The sequence below is a fragment of the Arvicola amphibius genome, chromosome 7 (genome assembly GCF_903992535.2).
Source record: "Arvicola amphibius chromosome 7, mArvAmp1.2, whole genome shotgun sequence".
Classification (NCBI taxonomy): domain Eukaryota; kingdom Metazoa; phylum Chordata; class Mammalia; order Rodentia; family Cricetidae; genus Arvicola; species Arvicola amphibius.
Window position 1 is genome coordinate 54,783,053 of NC_052053.1, and position 20,259 is coordinate 54,803,311.

Sequence of the window (20,259 nt, forward strand, 5' to 3'; positions counted from 1 at the left end):
GTAAGGCTCTATCATCATTTTAGAAATTTCAGAGATCACTGTTAGGAAAGTTTTTGATTCACTGTATAAAACTTAAACATTAATATCAAAACAGAATGTATAAATTTTATGATAGTACTATACTATCATATATTTTAAAGATTCAAAATAAATCTGAGCAGTAAGAGATTTGTGACAATAATAGTACCTAGATTTTTGTTTTCTTCTATCCCCATACCAGGTGGCACTTCTGATATGAAGCAGAGACTCTGCATTTTCTTTTAACAACTTACTAAGGGTTAGAGAAGGAGAGAGCCACACCCCAACTCTAAAGCAAGCTTTAATTTCTATGTGGACTGGGACTACAAAAATGCTATTTGCATTATATATCTGTGGAGAACAGCAAAAACAAACATTTGGGAGAAGTTATAAAATTTTATTCTATTGGAGATATGATATACTAAGAGGTTAATCTGCCCTTTTTCTAGGAACTTATTTCTGGATTTTTTGTCATTTTTCTTCAAATATCTTATTTGTCCAGTGGTCTTCAGATACCTTAGCTGGGTTCCTTCGTTATTCTGAAAAGACAAAAACAAAACTATGCCCCAGTCCTAACTTTGGAATGGTTCCCATTTGACAAGTTATATCTGATCAAATGAAAAATATTTGTTAGCCCTTTTGTCCCTGCGCCATCCCTGGGCTACGAGGAATCCCTGATCCAGTGTGGTGGAGTTCCATCTGGAAAAGTGAGTGTGTGCAACCCTGGGGCAACCTGCCCTGGAAGAGAGCACAGCCCCCCTTCCCCAGCTCCTGGTGCAGGGGTGTCTTTGGTGCCCACGTCCCTGCCTCTCCCAAGCCTTCCTTAGTTTAATCAAGTGTCCTGCTCCTGTACAAAGGCCATCCACCCAAAGGGGTGAGAGGCTGCCCTCCAGGCAGGTCTGAGGATTCCTGCAAGGGAGGGAGGGCTCCTTCAGATTGTGCTGCAAGGAATAGCTCCTGCTCCGAAACTGAGGAGATCCAACCATATTCAGTCACAGCAAAGATTGGTCTAAGACACCAAGTGCCTCCTGGCTCCATTTGAAGGAAGAGATGGGCAGGCGCCAATGCAAGATCTCCTCCAACAACATAAAAGGCAACATGACATCACCAGAATCCAGACATCCCGAAACAACAAGAATTGAACACCCTACTCCAGAAGAAATAGAAGAAATCAACCTTAAACAGTACTTTATGAAAATAATAGAGGACCTTAAACAGGAGGTAAAAAACTGCCATAAAGAAATGGAGATGACAAACAAAAAGGTAGACGAAATAAATAAATCTCTCAAAGATACCCAAGAAAAACAAGAAAAACAAGAAAAAGCAATCAAACAGGTAAGGGAAACAGTACAAGACCTGAAAAATGAAATGGAGGTAATGAGGAAAACACAATCTGAGGGAAGACTGGAAATGGAAATTCTGAGTAAACGAACAGAAACTTCAAGACAAGTATTTCCAACCGAATACAAGAGATGGAAGAAAGAATCTCGGACTCTGAAGATACTATAGAGGAAATAAACTCACAGATTAAAGAACTAAACAAATCCAACAAATTCTTAACACAAAACATCCAGGAAATCTGGGACACCGTGAAAAGACCAAACTTAAGAATTATTGGGGTAGAAGGAGGAGAAGAATTACAACTCAAAGGCCCAGAAAATATATTAAACAAAATTATAGAAGAAAATTTCCCCAACCTAAAGAAAGATATTCCTATGAAGGTACAAGAAGCCTACAGAACATCAAATAGACTGGATCAAAAGAAAGCATCCCCATGCCATATAATAATCAAAACACAAAACATACAGAATAAACAATAGATATTAAGAGCTGCAGAGGAAAAGGGTCAAGTAACATATAATGGGAAACCTATAAGAATTACACCTGATTTCTCAGTGGAAACCATGAAAGCCAGAAGGTCTTGGATAGATGTGCTACAGACACTAAGGGAACATGGATGCAAGCCTAGACTACTATACCCAGCAAAGCTTGCATTCACCATCGATGGAGAAAACAAGATATTCCAGGACAAAAACAGATTTAAACAATACGTAGCCACAAATCCAGCATTTCAGGCAGAAGTAATAGAAGGAAAATCACAAACCAAGGAGACCAACAATGCCCAAAATAACTCAGACATCTAGTGACCCTTCACCAGCACAACTCAAAGAAGGGAAACACACAAACTCTACTACCAGAAAAAAAATTACAGGAGTTAACAACCACTGGTCATTAATATCACTGAATATCAATGGACTCAATTCACCTATAAAAAGGCACAGGCTAAGAGATAGAATAAGAAAACAGGATCCAAAATTCTGCTGCTTACAGGAAACACACCTCAACCACAAAGACAGACATCTACTCAGAGTAAAGGGTTGGGAAAAGATTTATCAAGCAAATGGACCTAAGAAACAAGCTGGTGTGGCCATACTAATTTCTAACAAAGTTGACTTCAAACTAAAATCAATCAGAAGAGATGGAAAGGGACACTTTATATTCATAACAGGAAAAATCCATCAGAATGAAGTCTCAATCCTGAATATCTATGCCTCTAATATAAAAGCACCCACTTATGTAAAAGAAAAATTACTATAAACTCAAGGCAGCCATCACCACACACATTAATAGTAGGAGACTTCAACACTCCTCTCTCACCAATGGACAGATCAATCAGACAGAAACCTAACAGAGAATTAAAAGACTTAATGGCAGTAATGAACCTAATGGACTTAACAGACATCTATAGAACATTCCACCCAAATAGGAAAGAATATGCCTTCTTCTCTGCGGCTCATGGAAACTTTTCGAAAATTGACCATATACTCGGTAACAAAGCAAACTTCCACAGTTACAAAAAATATTAGGACCCACCTGTGTCTTATCAGATCACCAAGGATAAAAATTAGAATTCAACAACAATGCTACCCCCAGAAAGCCTACAAACTCATGGAAACTGAACAGTCAACTACTGAACCACACCTGGGTCAAGGAAGAAATAAAGAAAGAAATTAAAGTCTTTCTTGAATTTAATGAAAACAAAGACACAACATACTAAAACCTATGGGACACAATGAAAGCAGTGCTAAGAGGAAAGTTCATAGCACTAAGTGCCCACTTAAAGAAAACAGAGAAAGCACTCATTGCAGACTTAACAGCACACCTGAAAGCTCTGGAAAAAAAGAAGCAGACTCACCTAGGAGGAGTAGAAGACTAGAAATAATCAAACTGAGGGCTGAAATCAATAAAATAGAAACACAGAAAACAATCCAAAGAATCAATGAAACAAAAAGCTGGTTCTTGGAGAAAATCAACAAGATTGACAAACCCCTATCCATACTAATCAAATGGCAGAGAGAGAACAAGCAAATTAATAAGATCAGAAATGAAAAGGGGGACATAACCACAGACACAGAGGAAATTCAGAGAATCATTAGATCTTACTACAAAAGCCTGTATGCCACAAAATTGGAAAATGTAAAAGAAATGGACATTTTAAAGATAAGTACCACATACCAAAGTTAAACCAGGACCAGGTGAACAATCTAAATAGTCCTGTTAGTCACAAAGAATTAGAAACTGTTTTCAAAAACCTCCCTACCAAAAAAAGCCCAGGACCTGATGGGTTCAATGCAGCATTCTACCAAAACTTCCAAGAAGACCTAATACCTATACTCCTTATGGTATTTCACAATATAGAAACAGAACAGTCATTGCCAAATTCCTTTTATGAGGCTACAGTTACCCTGATACCTAAACCACACAAAGACTCAACCAAGAAAGAGAATTACAGGCCAGTCTCACTCATGAACATCAACATAAAAATTCTCAGTAAAATACTGGCAAACCGAATCCAAGAACATATTAGAAAAATTATCCACTACGATCAAGTAGGCTTCATCCCAGGGATACAGGGCTGGTTCAACATACAAAGTCTATCAATGTAATACATCATATAAATAAACTGAAGGAAAAAACCATATGATCATCTCATTAGATGTTGAAAAAGCATTTGACAAAATTCAACACCCCTTTATGATAAAGGTCTTGAAGAGATTAGGGATACAAGGGTCATTCCTAAATATAATAAAGGCTATTTACAGCAAGCCAACAGCTAACATCAAATTAAACAGAGATAAACTCAAGGCCATCCCACTAAATTCAGGAACACGACAAGGCTGTCCACTCTCTCCTTATCTCTTCAATATGGTGCTTGAGGTTCTAGCAATAGCAATAAGAAAACACAAGGGGATTCGAATTGGAAAGGAAGAAGTTAAACTTTTGTTATTTGCAGATATGGTAGTGTACATAAGCGACCCGAAAAACTCCACCAAATAACTCCTACAGCTGATAAACTCCTTCAGTAACGTGGCAGGATTCAAGATCAACTCCAAAAAATCAGTTGCCCTCCTATACACAAAGGATAAGGAAGCAGAGAGGGAAATCAGAGAAGCTTCACCTTTCACGATAGCCACAAATAGCATAAAATATCTTGGGGTAACTCTAACCAAGGAAGTGAAGGATCTATTTGACAAGGACTTTAATTCTCTGAAGAAAGAAATTGAAGAGGATACCAGAAAATGGAAGGATCTCCCTAGCTCTTGGATTGGGAGGATCAACATAGTAAAAATGGCAGTTCTACCAAAAGCCACCTAGAGATTCAATGCAATACCTATCAAGGACCCAACAAAATTCTTCACAGACCTTGAGAGGACAATAATCAACTTTATATGGAAAAACAAGAAACCCAGGATAGCCAAAACAATCTTATACAATAAAGGAACTTCTGGAGGCTTTACCATCCCTGACTTCAAACTCTATTACAGAGCTACAGTATTGAAAACAGCTTGGTATTGGCATAAAAACAGAGAAGTCGACCAATGGAATCGAATAGAAGACCCAGAGCTTAACCCACAAATCTATGAATGCCTGATTTTTGATAAAGGAGCCATAAGTACAATAAGTACAATGGAAGAAAGAGAGCATCTTCATCAAATGGTGATGCCATAACTGATGTCAACCTGTAGAAGAATGAAAGTAGATCAGTATCTATCACCATGCCCAAAACTCAAGTCCAAATGGATTAAAGACCTCAATATCAATCTGAGCACACTGATCCTGATAGAGGACAAAGTGGGAAGTACTCTACAACATATGGGCACAGGAGACCGTTTCCTATGTATAACCCCAGCAGCACAGACATTAAGGACAACATTGAATAAATGAGACCTCCTGAAGCCGAGCAGCTTCTGTAAAGCAAAGGACACTGTCACTAAGACACAAAGGCAGCCTACTGACTGGGAAAAGATCTTCCCCATCCCTGCAACTGACAAAGGTCTGATCTCTAAAATATATAAGGAACTCAAGAGACTAGACTTCAAAATGCTAATTAACCCATTTTAAAAAATGGGGCACTGAACTGAACAGAGAATTCTCAACAGAAGAAGTCCAAATGGCCAAAAGACACTTAAGGTCATGTTCAACATCCTTAGCGATCAGGGAAATGCAAATCAAAACAACTTGGAGATACCATCTTATACCTGTCAGATTGGCTAAAATCAAAAACACCAATGATATAGCCTTTGCTGGAGAGGTTGTGGAGTAAGGGGTACACTCATCCATTGGTCTTTGGATTGCAAACTTGTGCAACCACTTTGGAAAGCAGTGTGGCGGTTTCTCAGGAAATTCGGGATCAACCTACCCCAGGACCCAGTAATTCCACTCTTGGGAATTTACCCAAGAGATCCCCAATCGTACTACAAAAGCATTTGTTCAACTATGTTCATAGCAGTATTATTTGTAATAGCCAGAACCTGGAAACAACCTAGATGCCCTTCAGTGGAAGAATGGATCAAGAAACTGTGGAATATATACATGTTGGAGTACTACTCAGCGGTAAAAAAACAATCTTGAGTTTTGCATGGAAATGGATGGAAATAGAAAACACTATTCTGAATGAGGTAACCCAGACCCAAAAAGATGAACATGGGATGTACTCACTCATAATCAGTTTCTAGCCATAAATAAAGAACATTGAGCCTATAATTCGTGATACTTGAGAACACAATAAGAAGGTGAAACCAAAGAAAAACATACAGTTAGCCTCCTGGATATTGGAAGTAGTCAAGATTGCTGGGCAAAAATTGGGAACTTGGGGATGGGTGGGATGCGGGTAAGGGGAGATGAGGAGAGAAAAGCATGAAGGGGAGGATGGGGAGAGCTTGGGTGAATGGAATGGTGGGGATATAGGAAGGGTGGATATGGGAGCAGGGAAGTGAAAAAGAATATTAAAAAATATAAAAATAATATTAAAAAAAGAAAAACATTTGTTAGTCTTATAAGTTAGTTTACACTGAATGGTCCCACTGTTTGATGAACTATCACCACTTCTAATCAAGAGTTCTCTCCTGTTCAAATCTAAACTTTATCAATTTTGATGGTATTCATACCTTTTCTCCCATGGAAACAAAAGTAAAACTGCTTCCCCAATGCAACACATACCCTGGTTTCATTTGAAGTCAATACATCATTAGAGTATACAGGATATTTAAATTTTATTGTATTTTCTGTTATCCAATGTCTCTCTGAAACTGTTATTCTTTTATCATTAGCATTTAGAAAATTTAAAGTTAAAAATCTATTTCTGTGGGTCTTTATCACTCCTTTCTTTTAATTAAACAAATCTTTTAGAGTTCAAGTCTAACTTCAGTGATCCTCATAATCTATGACAGCCCAAACAGCTCAAATATCCAAAGTCTTTTCTGACACTCAAGATAATCTCTTGAATGTAAAATCTTCTAGAATCAAGAAAAAAAATAAACTTTTACAGCTGACAATGGCAATATATATATATATATATATATATATATATATATATATATATATATATTCCCATTCAGAGAGAAAGGACTGTAGCCATGGTCTAGCCACAAACTTGGGCAGACATAGAAGCTCATGTATGGACCACATCAGCCAGAAGAAGAGATAGACAGGTCATTACCTCATGAACTTTCCCATTTCTTCAGTTTCCACAAGTATAATACCCCACTAACTCTCCAGCCACCTCCCCTATAGCCATGTTCCCACCCCCAATATCATTCTCTCTGAAGATGATACCTATCAGGATGTTGTCAGAAAGCCTTTAATCAAAGAAGGTAAGAAGCCTAGGACCAAAAATACTATATTTCTCTGAAGAAACCAAGAAAAGTGAAGAGGAGGCTGAGACCTTCTGTTCTGTGGGAGGATAAGATAGGAAAGAGGTTCTCACCATGACAGCCAAGATGTAAACAGAGGGAGGATGGAAGGGATCAAGGGAGAGAGAGAATGTGAATCCAGGGAATGAGATATATCCTTCAAAGACCTCCCTCCAATGTCTTATTCTTCCAATTTTGTTCCACCTATACTTTACCCCAATTCCTATAGTTTATTCGAGTTGTGATTTCATTTACTAATTGTCTCAGAGTCATTATGTTGCAATTATCTCTTAATCATTGGATCAACAAGCTAAACTTAACCTTAAATATGAGTCTTTTGGGGGACATTTCATATCCAAACAAATACAAGAACAAACATTTATGACTACAACATACACATTTCAGTACCAGACACAATTCCTCTAAAAAAGTTATACATGAATTTTTACTTTTTTGTTTATTGTTGCAGCTTGTTTGTTATAGCCTGTAATTGCTTCCCCAAATTTGTTATGTCATGAGTCACATGAGGACCTATAGACAGTTGATGTCTTCTGAGGCAGGGTGAGAAACTTTTTTTAAGCATGTGGCTTCTGCTGTTTCACTAAGCTCCAGTGAATGGTGCCACACCCAGGAGTGTGTGGGCAACATAATCTCACCTGGATTATAAAAACAAAAGCAGATGGTACCAATTTGGAAGGCATAGAAGTGAATCTGGGGTATTAGGGAAGAGGAGCCAAGGTGGGGGGAAAAAGAGACTAATATAACCAAAATATAGTATGAATAATTACATTCTCAAGAAAGATTGAAATATTGTATTTGAATAAAAATACTATACCTTCTGAACTTAGATTTCCATGTTTTTCTCTTATTAACTGGGTATATAAGAATTGATTTGGAATTAATTTTCTATGGAGCTAAGTGGAAAGTTATACTGATGACTATCTTCTGGGTACATGAGAACTGTATCCATGCAACAGCAACTCCACTGATTTTGAAGACAAGACTGAGCTCTATAGAAACCATGCTCTGTTCCCTGTGTTCTGAGTGGTGGTGAGATATGAACAGCTCACCCTTCTATTCAGAGTGACTGTATCAGTGTACTTCTGTCATTTTGCAGTTTTATGGGGTTCTGAACTTTGATTATCACACTCAGTCACTAGCTGAGTTCATTTATCCCAAGATAAATAATATTCCAATAAGTTTTAGGGCCCAAAAGTTGCAACAGGTTTCCTTGTTGCTGTTATTATTTCTTCTCCAAGGATAAGTAAACTCTTCCAGAAGTAGTTGTGTTCCCCAAGGAGCCAGTGGCAATGTAGCAATTATATTCTGGCTTTAATTTAGAATCAAGATGGCAGTTTTTTCCATTGGGATCTTTCCTGTTTTTTTTTTTTTTTTGTAAATTACTGTTCATATTGAATTCTCAAGAGCTGCAGGCAAATATTTATTGATATATCTACTTTTGTTTTTTTCTGAGCTGGTGAGGCTACTGTCCACCACTATCAAACTTTATGTCCATTAAAGACCCTACTTATTACAGTGTCTCCCATGACTTCTAGAGAGAATTGGAGGAACTTTCTCAAGTCTGGAAGATAAAGGTATCTGTGTTTATCATCTAGGGGTGAATCTAAGACGGGGGAAAATTTGCCCTCAGTAATACAAGTGTGTATATACAATGCACAATGAATGTGTGCATTGTATATTTTTGTCTCTAGGCTTTTCTCCACACCACAGTGCTATTACAGTTATTTATCAAAATTGAGTATCTATCTAAAGTTTGAGGAGAGTATAAATACAGCAGCTTCATAGAGCAATTTATCTAACATTTATACAGTACCTAATGCAGGAGAAAAAGAAAATGCAGGGTTTTTTGTCTGTAACCTCCATCAAGTCTTGCTAGGTTTCTTCCAAATTTTATGCCAAAACTCTCTAATTGTATTCATCTCTATTGACACACTCAGATGTATGCAATGAGTATATTTAAGTCTAAACTGTAACAATAGCCCCCTGTTCAACTCCCTCTGATACCTTATTTTGCTGCAACCCCACTTTACTCATTACACAGTATAATGTTTAAAGCTTTCAGCTACATCTTTACTCAAGTCTTTCCTTGGGTACTAATGTTCTGAGATTCAGAATTGAGACTTTCTCCTGTAGTATAAATGACCTTATATACCCCTGTTTGTCAGTAATACTCCAACTTCATACATTTTTTATCAGATTGACCATAGTTTTGACTTTTCTCTATTCCCCCAATGTCTAAGACTTCCCTCTTCAAACACTCAACTATCATGACTCCACAGAACATGTAAGAATATCTTTCCTAACTAGCTGCAAACCCTTATGTTTAGTTGTCTGTCAAAATCATGGACACATATATACCCTTATTATACTTCTGAGAATTTACCATACATGTTTATGTAAAAATGTATTGAACATTAATGCTTATTGTAATACTGGAGATGGCAAAAATAATGAAACTCAATGTCCAAATATTGCTAATTATTATTACATTATGGAAAAGTGATTATTACCAACAGTGATGGGTGATATAACATAATGAATATTTTCTGGTAAGAAAATCGTGTTAGAATATTTGTAAAGTGGATGTACAATGTAGAGATTTTACAGCAATCTCAACAAAGATGGGAAATTTGGAGTAGTAACAAAAATTTTAGCTGCCCCTCTTCCCATGAGTGATTAACTTGTTTCTCAGCTTTCAAACATGAAGACATTCAGATTGTTTTTATTTATGGAACAGGGATCTGTGTTTTAATAGATAGATCACCATGTTTTATTTACTATTGTTTTCTGATTGTTCTCATGAATAATTCCATTTTCAACAGATAAAGAGGGGAAACAATGATAATGGAATTTTAGAAATAAAATAAAACAAAAGATTATTTAAGAGACACTAGTAAAGGAAATCTGGATGAAGATCAATGACCATAGAGAGCATTATTTAACTGCATTAAACAGAGACCAACTGCTTCCTTGGTAGAGTCCAGATGTGGCTAGAGTTGTTAAATATTTCATGTCATCATACAAACCTAAAAAATCAAAATTAGGTTTTGGTTGAGAGAATACAAAATAGAACTTGGGCTTTGTGGTGGTGGTGGTGTACACCTTTAATCCTAGCACTTGGAATGCAGAGGCTGGCACTGTGAGCTCAAGGACAGACTGGTCTACAAGAACTAGTTCCAGGACAGGCCCCAAAGCTACAGAGAAACCCTGTCTTGAAACGCTCCCCCCCCCAAAAAAAAAAACAAGGAGACAGTGAACTTGAAAGAGTCACAGACATTTTATACATATTCCTTGAAAACTGCTTTGGAAAGAGAGACAGACGGAGATGTTGAGATGGGAACAATGTGAAGAGGTGAGTAGAAGACATGCCACCTGATATTTCATGTTACTGGCATAGTTCTGTTCTCTTAAGCCTCTAAATCATATATTACAGTTGCATAGCTGCCCCCTGGGTTCTATCCATTTCAATACAGCTCCAGATATAAAACATTAGCCAATATGTTTCCAACTCTGAAGAGGGTCAAGAGGCTAGTAAACTATCAAACGTCATTGACTAGCTTTAATACTTATTGCTGGCTGGTATAACTTTTACTTCATTTCCCATCTCAGAATTCCTTTAGGGATTTCTACATGTCTCAAAGATGATTTTTTCCTATATGATAATTGTTTGGGAATTTGTAAGTTCCTCAAAAATATGTTAAGCTTGTTTCTAAGTCACCAACCTCCCATTAGTGTTCAGAAGCTTGAGAAGTTCAAGAAAGTGAATACACTAATTAATAATATTTCTTTCATTGTGCCCTGGTTATCACATTTCCTATTCTTACACTTTCGTGTCTTTCTGATCTTTAGCAGATGAGGATCACAAGAAATCAGAGCAGTGCATCTGAGTTCATCCTCCTGGGACTCCCCATCAATCCAGAGGACCAAGACATGTATTCTGCACTGTTCCTGGCCATATACTTGACCACAGTGCTGGGGAATCTGCTCATCATCCTGCTTATCAGATTGGACTCTCACCTCCACACCCCCATGTACTTCTTCCTCAGCCACTTGGCCTTCACAGACATCTCTTTCTCATCAGTCACAACTCCAAAGATGCTCATGAATATGCTGACACACAGTCAGTTCATCTCATATGCTGAGTGCATTTCCCAGGTGTACTTTTTCCTATTTTTTGCAGATCTTGACAGCTTCCTTCTGACTTCCATGGCCTATGACAGATATGTGGCCATCTGCTACCCCCTCCACTATACCAGTATCATGAGTCAGAGTGTCTGTTTCTTACTGGTCATTGCATCTTGGTTCTTATCCTTTGCTGGTGCCCTTGTTCACACCATCCTTCTAGCTCGTCTCTCTTTCTTTAGAGGCAACACTCTCCACCACTTCTTCTGTGATCTCTCTGCTTTAATTAAGCTATCCAGCTCAGACACCTCTATAAATGAGCTGGTCATTCTCATTGTAGGATCACTGGTCATTACTGTGCCATTCATATGTATCCTGTTCTCTTATGGCCGCATTGGAGCCACCATCCTGAGAACTCCCTCAATCAAGGGAATCTGCAAAGCCTTGTCCACATGTGGCTCTCACCTCTTTGTGGTTTCTCTCTATTATGGAGCCATTATTGGGCTATATTTTGTCCCCTCATCTAACAACACTAATGACAAGGATGTCATTGTAGCTGTGTTGTACACTACGGTCACACCCATGCTAAATCCCTTTATCTACAGTCTTAGGAATCGAGATATGAAAGGAGTTTTGAGGAATATGCTTGCAAGGGCAACATTTTCCATGTGATCAACTTCCTCTGCTACACAAAGGGGAACTGAGATCCCCAGTCTTTATAAGAATCCTTTACTTTGGGAAATATTATTTCTTAGTTATTTAGTGCACTATCTTTTCAGGCACACTTTACAGTGTATGTCATTTTAAATCTCTATTTTCCTTCCTCTCTCTCTTTCTCTCTTTCTGTCTGTCTTCTTGATCGTGACAGTCTTAAACAAGTTTTCTTCACAAACATTTCCACACATCTTTTTTCTACAATTGTTATTCTATTTCCTCACTGTTTTCAGTATTTTTGCTATGTTAAAGCCTTTAATTGGTAAAGATTTTTTTCTCCTTGCCTAAAGATGCTAATATTTCTTCAGGCTGACTAATTCATGATTCTATTTGTGTTTAAGTTTATAATATACCTAGTTAATATTTTTGAATAACTTTAGTTCAGAATGTAGCTATGCTTTTGTTCTAATTAATTTTTTTCTAATTATTTTTCATTTTAATTGACATCACATTGTACATAGTTACTGGATACCATTAGTGTTTTTATACATGTATATAGTTCAGATGTTCAAATAATAATGATCATAAAATTCTTGATTTTTTACATGTTTATGATGGAAATACTCAGAATTTTTTCATATCCATTTGAAACTCACAGTATTTTTTATTACCAGATTAATCACCCTACCTTGTAACCAGAAGCAAGTTTTTCATTTCATTGTTATCTACCCGTTAGCCAGCTTCCCTCTGACTCTGTCTTTCTATTTGTAGTCTCTGTTACATTCACATTCCATTTTAACTGTCTCAGTGTGAAGGTAACTAAATATTTAACGTTTCCCCTCTGAGTATATGACTCCGTTCACATATTGAAACAAAATTACTTTTCTGTTATAGACTGTGACAGACAAATACTAATGAATAAAACCCCTATGAGAGATCTCTGGTCCTAGGAAGGTGAAGCCCTGTGAAACACTGTCTAGAGACTTTCCAGAGCATTCCAGGGAGTTTGCAGTCATGCCTATGCTGTGTATCCTGATGTTCAGCTTCTTCAGATGTGAGCTGAGGAGTAACTGCCCACATCTGAGGAACTCTAGCCAATCTGAACTGATTCACACATGTGGGATGTACAGCAACTCAACTTTCATGTGTTTTTAAAGTGAAAAATGATACGTATCTGCCCATCGCTCAAATGTATTGCTTTCTATGCCCATTTAAAAGAATATATTTTAAAATGTAGTCATTGTGAAGTTGCATCTATTCAAGACACAGACTTTAACTTCACTTCTATAAGCAGAATGCTGTAATGCTTATTATTAAAAATATTGAGTTACATAAGTGTACAAAATAACGAGTTTAACTGTGTACACACACATAGCACTTTGATCAAGTGAACCTTGTTTCCCTCTTTCATTTTTTCTGTCTGCCTCTTTTTCTTCCTGCTCTCTTCCATATAAGACTGTCATTGATTTTTTAGGACGTCTTTTTTTTTTTTTTCAGTTTTCCCGTGTGGGGAAAAGCAAGATACTAGTCTTTCTGCTTATATTTTTTCATAGCACAAGAAACTCAAATCCTATAGGTTTATCCTGCAAACGGCAAGCAATAACCTTTGTTCATCACCTGTTGGTTGCCTTGCACTTATTATTACAATTCCTCCAAGGATGAACTGTCTTGTGTCTTCTTCAGCAAAACTTTCTATCCCTGGAGAAGTCCAAGGCAATGATGAAACCATACGCAGCTTGTCCCTAATCAGGAGCCAGGCATACAGGATCACCCCAGGTCCTCATCATAGAGTATAAAATTAAAACCCACACTCATTTCTCGGGACACGAACAATCATGTGTCTATCACAACAGGCTGCATGCTGAAAGCCTTTTGTTGCTCTCAGTGGAACACTGAGCCCCTTGCAGACTCTGCCAGCTTCACTATATTCTGCATATTCCATAAATAAATGGAAGAAGCTTCCACACATTGGAGATAAGGTATCTGTGATTATCATCAAATGCCCAATGTCAGAGTGGAAATAAAATTTACAAGAAGTAGGATGACTGCAAACTTGGATGTCCTTATCTGTATGTGTGTGCAGTGTGTTACTTCTCCCTAAGGTCTAACCCTCTTCATGACACACTAGGACAGAAAGATTCTTGTAGAATGACTTATTTTGATCATCTACCTAAAATTTGAAAGAGTGGGGTGACAACAAGTTTACACACAAAAATATTGTCTCTGATTCTACATCTAATTTTGAGATGAAAAGGCAAGGCATACATTCATTTGCTTTTCTATGATACCCATCATCTTCTTGGGTATTTTCTCAAATTGTGTACTAAATCAATATAATTTGATTCTTCTGTGCTGCAACAATTCACATAGGGGAATTATTTTGTACCTAAGATAGTGCAATGGCTATTCAGATTCCTGCTGATTCTGTTTTAATCACTACATGATGTGGGAGAGTCTTCTGTTTGAGTTGATTTCATTGGCTAATAAAGAAACTGCCTGGCCCATTTGATAGACCACCCCTTAGGTGGGTGGAGTAGACAGAACAGGAAGAGGAAGTGAGGTAGAAGGATCAGTAAGATGCTACGCCTCTCCTAAGTTAGACAGACCGCCGTGCCTCTCCTCAGAGAGATGCCAGATGCGATGAAGCCAGCCATCAGGTCAGACATGCTGAATCTTTCCTGGTAAGACACCACTTTGTGGTGTTACACAGATTATTAGATATGGGTTAAAGCAAGAGATGTGAGAATTAGACAAAAAGAGGCTGAAAATAATGGGCCAGGCAGTATTTAAAAGAATACAATTTGTGTGTTGTTATTTTGCGTGTAAAGCTAAGCATGAGGGAGCAGGGCGGTGGGAATCCAGCCCACAGCTCATTACTACAACTACAAGCAGAAAGCTTTTAGTTACCCTAAAAGTCTTAGACTGTTACTTGGTCCTGTTTCTGAGAGCAGACTGAAGATTTCCAATGTGACAGGAAAGGTCTTATATACACATGCTCCCTAAGAGTTCCCTAATCCATATCTTTTCCATTTGACCAAAGTTTTGAATTTTTGTTCCTCAAATGTCCTTGCCCTATATGCTCCAACATGTTTTTTATGAAAATAATTTAATGATAAAGATTCTTATGTTAAGGTTGCTTTAAGGAGCACATAGGAATAGAATTTCTTGTCACCTTATCTTTTTATAATTGAACAATATGTTAAAATGATTATTATAAATGCTATCTAATTCCATTTTTAGAAATTCATTCTATACCCATGTACATGTTACATATATCAGTGCACAAAAGAACTTAAAAACGTGCAAATGTTACTTATTAAAATGTAACAAATGATTAAAAGCAAGCCACATCTCCAGCAGACAGCTAATTAGTATTTTCATTGAGATGTGAGAGTTTTTATTATTAAAAAATAAGTAACATAAAAAGAATAGTCCATCTCCACAATAGCATAACTTAAAGGACTTTTAATGTAGTAGGATAAATAATATATGAATTTTAAATATACCTTAATCAAGTTGAAATGATTTATACTTTATATTTATATTTTATTGTAATCTTTAGTTAACTCTTTAATAAATGGTAGACAAAATGATTAAGCAATTCTCAAAATTCAACACATTCAGAGTGAATAATTCTTTCAGGGAATATGGAGTTTGCCTTTTAATATCTGTTTTACATGTTTTCTTCCTTGAATATGTAATGATTATGACAACAGATAGATCTAAAGTCAACAAATTTGAAGGAGAACAAGGGAAAATTAGTGTGTTACAAATTATAAGAAATGTTAGGATACAACAAAAATTATTTAAGAATCATTAGTGAGAACCAAGCCTGAGAATCACTGTTAAGGAGAGCTTATTACTTGTTTATGCCAGACAGATATTCAGAAAGAACCTCCTCTATTCTAGAGTCTGGATCTGGCAGGGAAAGTCAAGGATTTTTGGATATTCTACAGGCTTGAATGGGAATGGTCCAGCTTGAGCTAAGATACTGTATACAGAGGACTCTGTAGGTGTTTATTAGAAGAGATGCACACTCCCTTTCCCCCTGTATCTAGTGATGAAAGTGTTGGATAGGAAAGAACTGTCTTAAAGAAAGAATTGATGGAGTATCCCAGGAATATCACTAGTTAATGAAACCCCAAAGATTGACCTGATATATGTATCATTCACATAAAATGTAGAGATTCTGAGATTTTGGAGCTTCACACCTAATATTCACTTTTGTGCTAGTGGAATTAAAGCATATCTGAAAAGTGTTCCCAGTATCTCAGGGACAGGGGTGGGGTTTAACCCGATCCAATTAGCCATTGGAAGTCATTTACTGGATTTCTATCTGTTCCTTACTGACTCTGTCTTGCTCTCCCATTTGAAATCTCAGATGTTTTTCTCAGACTAATGTCTCCTCTGGTTGATCCCAAAGAAATCTGATACTCATTGTGGTACTTTCCATTTTTTTTTTCTTCTAAAACACTTTGAGTTGGCTTTTAGACCAGAAAATAGCACATTTAGTCACATAAAAACTAACCCAACAATGTGGCAAAAAAAACCCCTCAAGATATTCGTTAGTGTGTACATACAATCTGACTAGTTAAAAACATGCTATTATTGTGTAGCAGATACAATGACCTCTGCTTCCTCTATATCATCTTTTTTCTTCTCTAGGAAAAGAAAAGAGCATGATGAAGAATAACCAGAGTAGCACATTTGAGTTCATCCTCCTGGGGCTCCCCATCCAGCCAGAGGACCAAGGAATGTACTCTGCCCTGTTTCTGGCCATGTACCTGACCACAGTGCTGGGGAACCTGCTCATCATCCTGCTCATCAGGCTGGACTCTCACCTCCATACCCCCATGTACTTCTTCCTCAGCCACTTGGCCTTCACAGACATCTCTTTCTCATCAGTCACAGCTCCAAAGATGCTCATGAATATGCTGACACACAGTCAGTCCATCTCATATGTTGGGTGTGTTTCCCAGGTATATTTTTTCTTACTGTTTGGGTGTGTTGACAACTTCCTTCTGACCTCCATGGCCTATGACAGGTACGTGGCCATCTGTCACCCTCTGCACTACACCACCATCATGAGGCAGAGCCTCTGTGTTCTGCTAGTGATAGTGTCCTGGGTATTTTCCTCGGCCAATGGCCTTGTGCACACTCTTCTCTTTGCTCGTCTCTCTCTCTTTCGAGACAATACTGTTCACCACTTCTTCTGTGATCTCTCTGCCTTACTTAAGCTGTCCAGTTCAGACACTACCATCAATGAACTGGTCATTCTCACTCTAGCAGTGATAGTTATTACTGTGCCATTTACATGCATCCTGATCTCTTATAGTCACATTGGAGCCACCATCATGAGAACTCCCTCTATCAAAGGAATCTGCAAAGCCTTGTCCACATGTGGTTCTCATCTATGTGTAGTTTCTTTGTACTATGGAGCCATTATTGGGTTATATTTTTTTCCCTCCTCCAATAATACTAACGATAAGGATATCAGTGTAGCTGTGATGTATACTGTGGTCACACCCATGATGAATCCCTTTATCTACAGCCTGAGGAATCGGGACATGAAAGGAGCACTGAGAAATATCCTCAGCAGAAGAGTCTGTTCACAGTGAAGGACTTGGTCTTCCCTCTTTCTATATTTGAGAGCTTCTCAGTCCCACACATAGGACTCTATGACTTGGTGCTTTCCAGTGAGTCTTCAGATTGGACTTTTTCCTCCTGCATTTCACCTCAACCACAGGTTTTGTTTCTCTTTAATTGTTTTGTTCATCTTGGGGAATATTTCTGTTTGTTTTATAAATGCTTCCACACTATTTTCTTTTTCATAGTGTATCCTAACTTTAGGAACATAAAATTTTTATAAAATACCAGTCATTTGCCTTTCATTATTATCTAATTTTATGGCCTTCTTTATAAAATATTTTTTCTTCTCTCAAGAAAGCAGAAATATTTCTCCTGTATATGCATTGTTTAATTTTATTTTTATTTTATAATATACTTTAAATTTATTTTTAAGATTAACACCAATTAAAATTCTAGTTTATATTTATATCTAGTTTATTTTTTATTTTTTTTTTGTTTCTTGGTCCTTCAAGAGAGGGTTTCTCTGTGTAGCCCTAACTGTCTTAGAACTCACTCTGTAGACCATTCTGGCCTTGAACTCAGAGATCCACCTGCCTCTGTTCCCAAGTGCTAAGATTAAAGGCATGAGCCAATACCACAATGTTTTTTATTTTAAAAATTGGTGCATAAATTAATACATAATATTGTCACTCTGGAAATCAGTGTGTGAGTTTCTCAAAGACTATACATAGATCTTTCGTTTGACCCAGGTATACCTCTTCTGGGAATATAAACAAAAACTTTATATCTACTATACAGACAATTCTATATCATGTTCACTGCTGCTATATCAACAGTAGCTAGGAAATGAAATCAACTTAGAAGTTTATCAAGTGACCAATGGAAAGAGAAAAAATATGGTATATATGCACAGGGCAGTATTACTAAGCTACAGGAGAAAACAACCATGTAAATGTGTGAAAATAAATGTATAGGAAAATTGAGTGTGGTTATCTAGGTCACAAAAGACAAATAATTCATGTTATCTTTCACATGAAGTTTCATATGCTAGGTTCACATGTTTTGTTTTGCACATTTAACATAGCACACATATGGAAACTAAGAAAATACAAATGGCCATTGGCTGAAGATGCACTCAGGGATGGGGCTATTAGAATTTAGGTGAAATGAAAATAAAGAGGTGGAATACTGGGGTCAGAAGTATTGAGGCATGTAGTACAATGATGGTTATGGGGATGTGGGTGTCAGGAGTTGATTTAACCAAAATTAAATGTGCATGAAGAAGCTGCTTGAAAAGCTATGATCTTCAAATCCATGTTAAATCTAATAATAGGGGATAGTACAACATATATAATATGAAAGACTGGGGAGACTACCAGAATATAAATGATTAAGGGATGGGTGAGAGGGTGGGAGTAAGAGAGGTAGGAGTGTGCTAATTAAATATTTGATAGATGAAAAGGTATAAGAGCTGGAAATTGGGGCGGGATGGCTATGAAATTCTGTCCTCTATACATGAAGTGGCTATTGTACACATGAGCTCGAGCAAAGAGGGGAGTGACTCAAATGTCCACCCATAACGGAAGAGTTATGGGCAGTTGTTATCTGGAAGAAGAAGAAGAGTCATTTTTTCACAAATATGGCCACTAGTTGTTTTCCCATTTCCCAATAGATGATCCATGCCTATAGACAAAAGGGAAATACTAGTTTGTCTCAGTGGGTTAAGAAATAAGAAAATAAAAAATATAAAAGAAGGGCATGATAGTGAGAGGAAGACATGATAGGGGGCCCTAGGGAAAGTTGGGAGGGAAGAGTTAGTGGTAGATATGACCAAATATATTGCTTAAATTTAGGAAATTTTTAAGAATAAAGAAAAGTTAAAAATTAAATATTACAATGAAAAAATGATACATATTTTCAATTTCATGCTTGTGTAAGTTAGGCAATGTTCAAATAAAGATAAATAAAAATATTTTTATCATTTATCTTCCTTTGTAGGAAACACTGTCAGTAACTTTATACTTTGGGTTTTTGAAGCATGAAGCATATAATTATTACATTTTTGTCAACTTGACACAAACCTAGACATATCTGGAAAGACTGAATCATAATTAAGAAAATATTGCAATAAGACTGACCCGCTGGCAAGTTTGTTGAGTACTTTCTTGCTTAGTGATTAGTGAGAAAAAGCCTAGCCCAGTGTTGGTGTTGCTATCTCTGGGATGGTGGCCCCAGGTTCTGTAAGAATATAGGCTGAACAACCCATATATGCAGCACCCCTCCATGGCCTCTGTATCAGTTCCTTCTCTAGTTTTCTGCCTGCCCTGATTGCATCCCTGCCATCACTTACCTCAGTGATAGACTGTTACCTGAATGTTTAAGATGAAACAAGCCCTTTCCTTTCCAAGTTCCTCTTGGTCATGGTTTTATCACAGCAATGGAAACCCTGACCAGGACACTATGCTTACTGTGTAATAGACTTAACAGCTGCTGAACAAATTTTCTCCAGGTCTTTTCATATGTTCTCCTAAATGTTTACTGTTTTTTTTTTAGCTGTTTTAATGATTTTACATATTTTATTTATTTAGTGTGCTTGTTCACATCTGGAGGTCAGACAGGTTGAAGTTGGTGTCCTTCCATTGTGTGGGTCCTAGTGCTCAAT

General features: G+C 37.2%; 2 protein-coding genes across 2 annotated transcripts; both read left to right on the forward strand.

The window, feature by feature from the left end:
• The first annotated feature begins 11,084 nt into the window (after positions 1-11,084).
• Positions 11,085-12,026, forward strand: LOC119819276 (olfactory receptor 50-like). The gene has a single exon (XM_038337395.1). The coding sequence runs from the start codon at positions 11,085-11,087 to the stop codon at positions 12,024-12,026; it is 942 nt and encodes a 313-aa protein (XP_038193323.1).
• A 4,661-nt stretch (positions 12,027-16,687) lies between these two features.
• Positions 16,688-17,626, forward strand: LOC119819223 (olfactory receptor 50). The gene has a single exon (XM_038337304.1). It carries the CDS (start codon positions 16,688-16,690, stop codon positions 17,624-17,626), a length of 939 nt encoding a protein of 312 aa, XP_038193232.1.
• The last annotated feature ends 2,633 nt before the right edge of the window (positions 17,627-20,259 follow it).

Excerpts from the sequence above, each read along its gene's own strand:
- LOC119819276 (XM_038337395.1), top strand. The coding sequence starts at position 11,085 with ATGAGGATCACAAGAAATCAGAGCAGTGCATCTGAGTTCATCCTCCTG.
- LOC119819223 (XM_038337304.1), top strand. The coding sequence starts at position 16,688 with ATGATGAAGAATAACCAGAGTAGCACATTTGAGTTCATCCTCCTGGGG.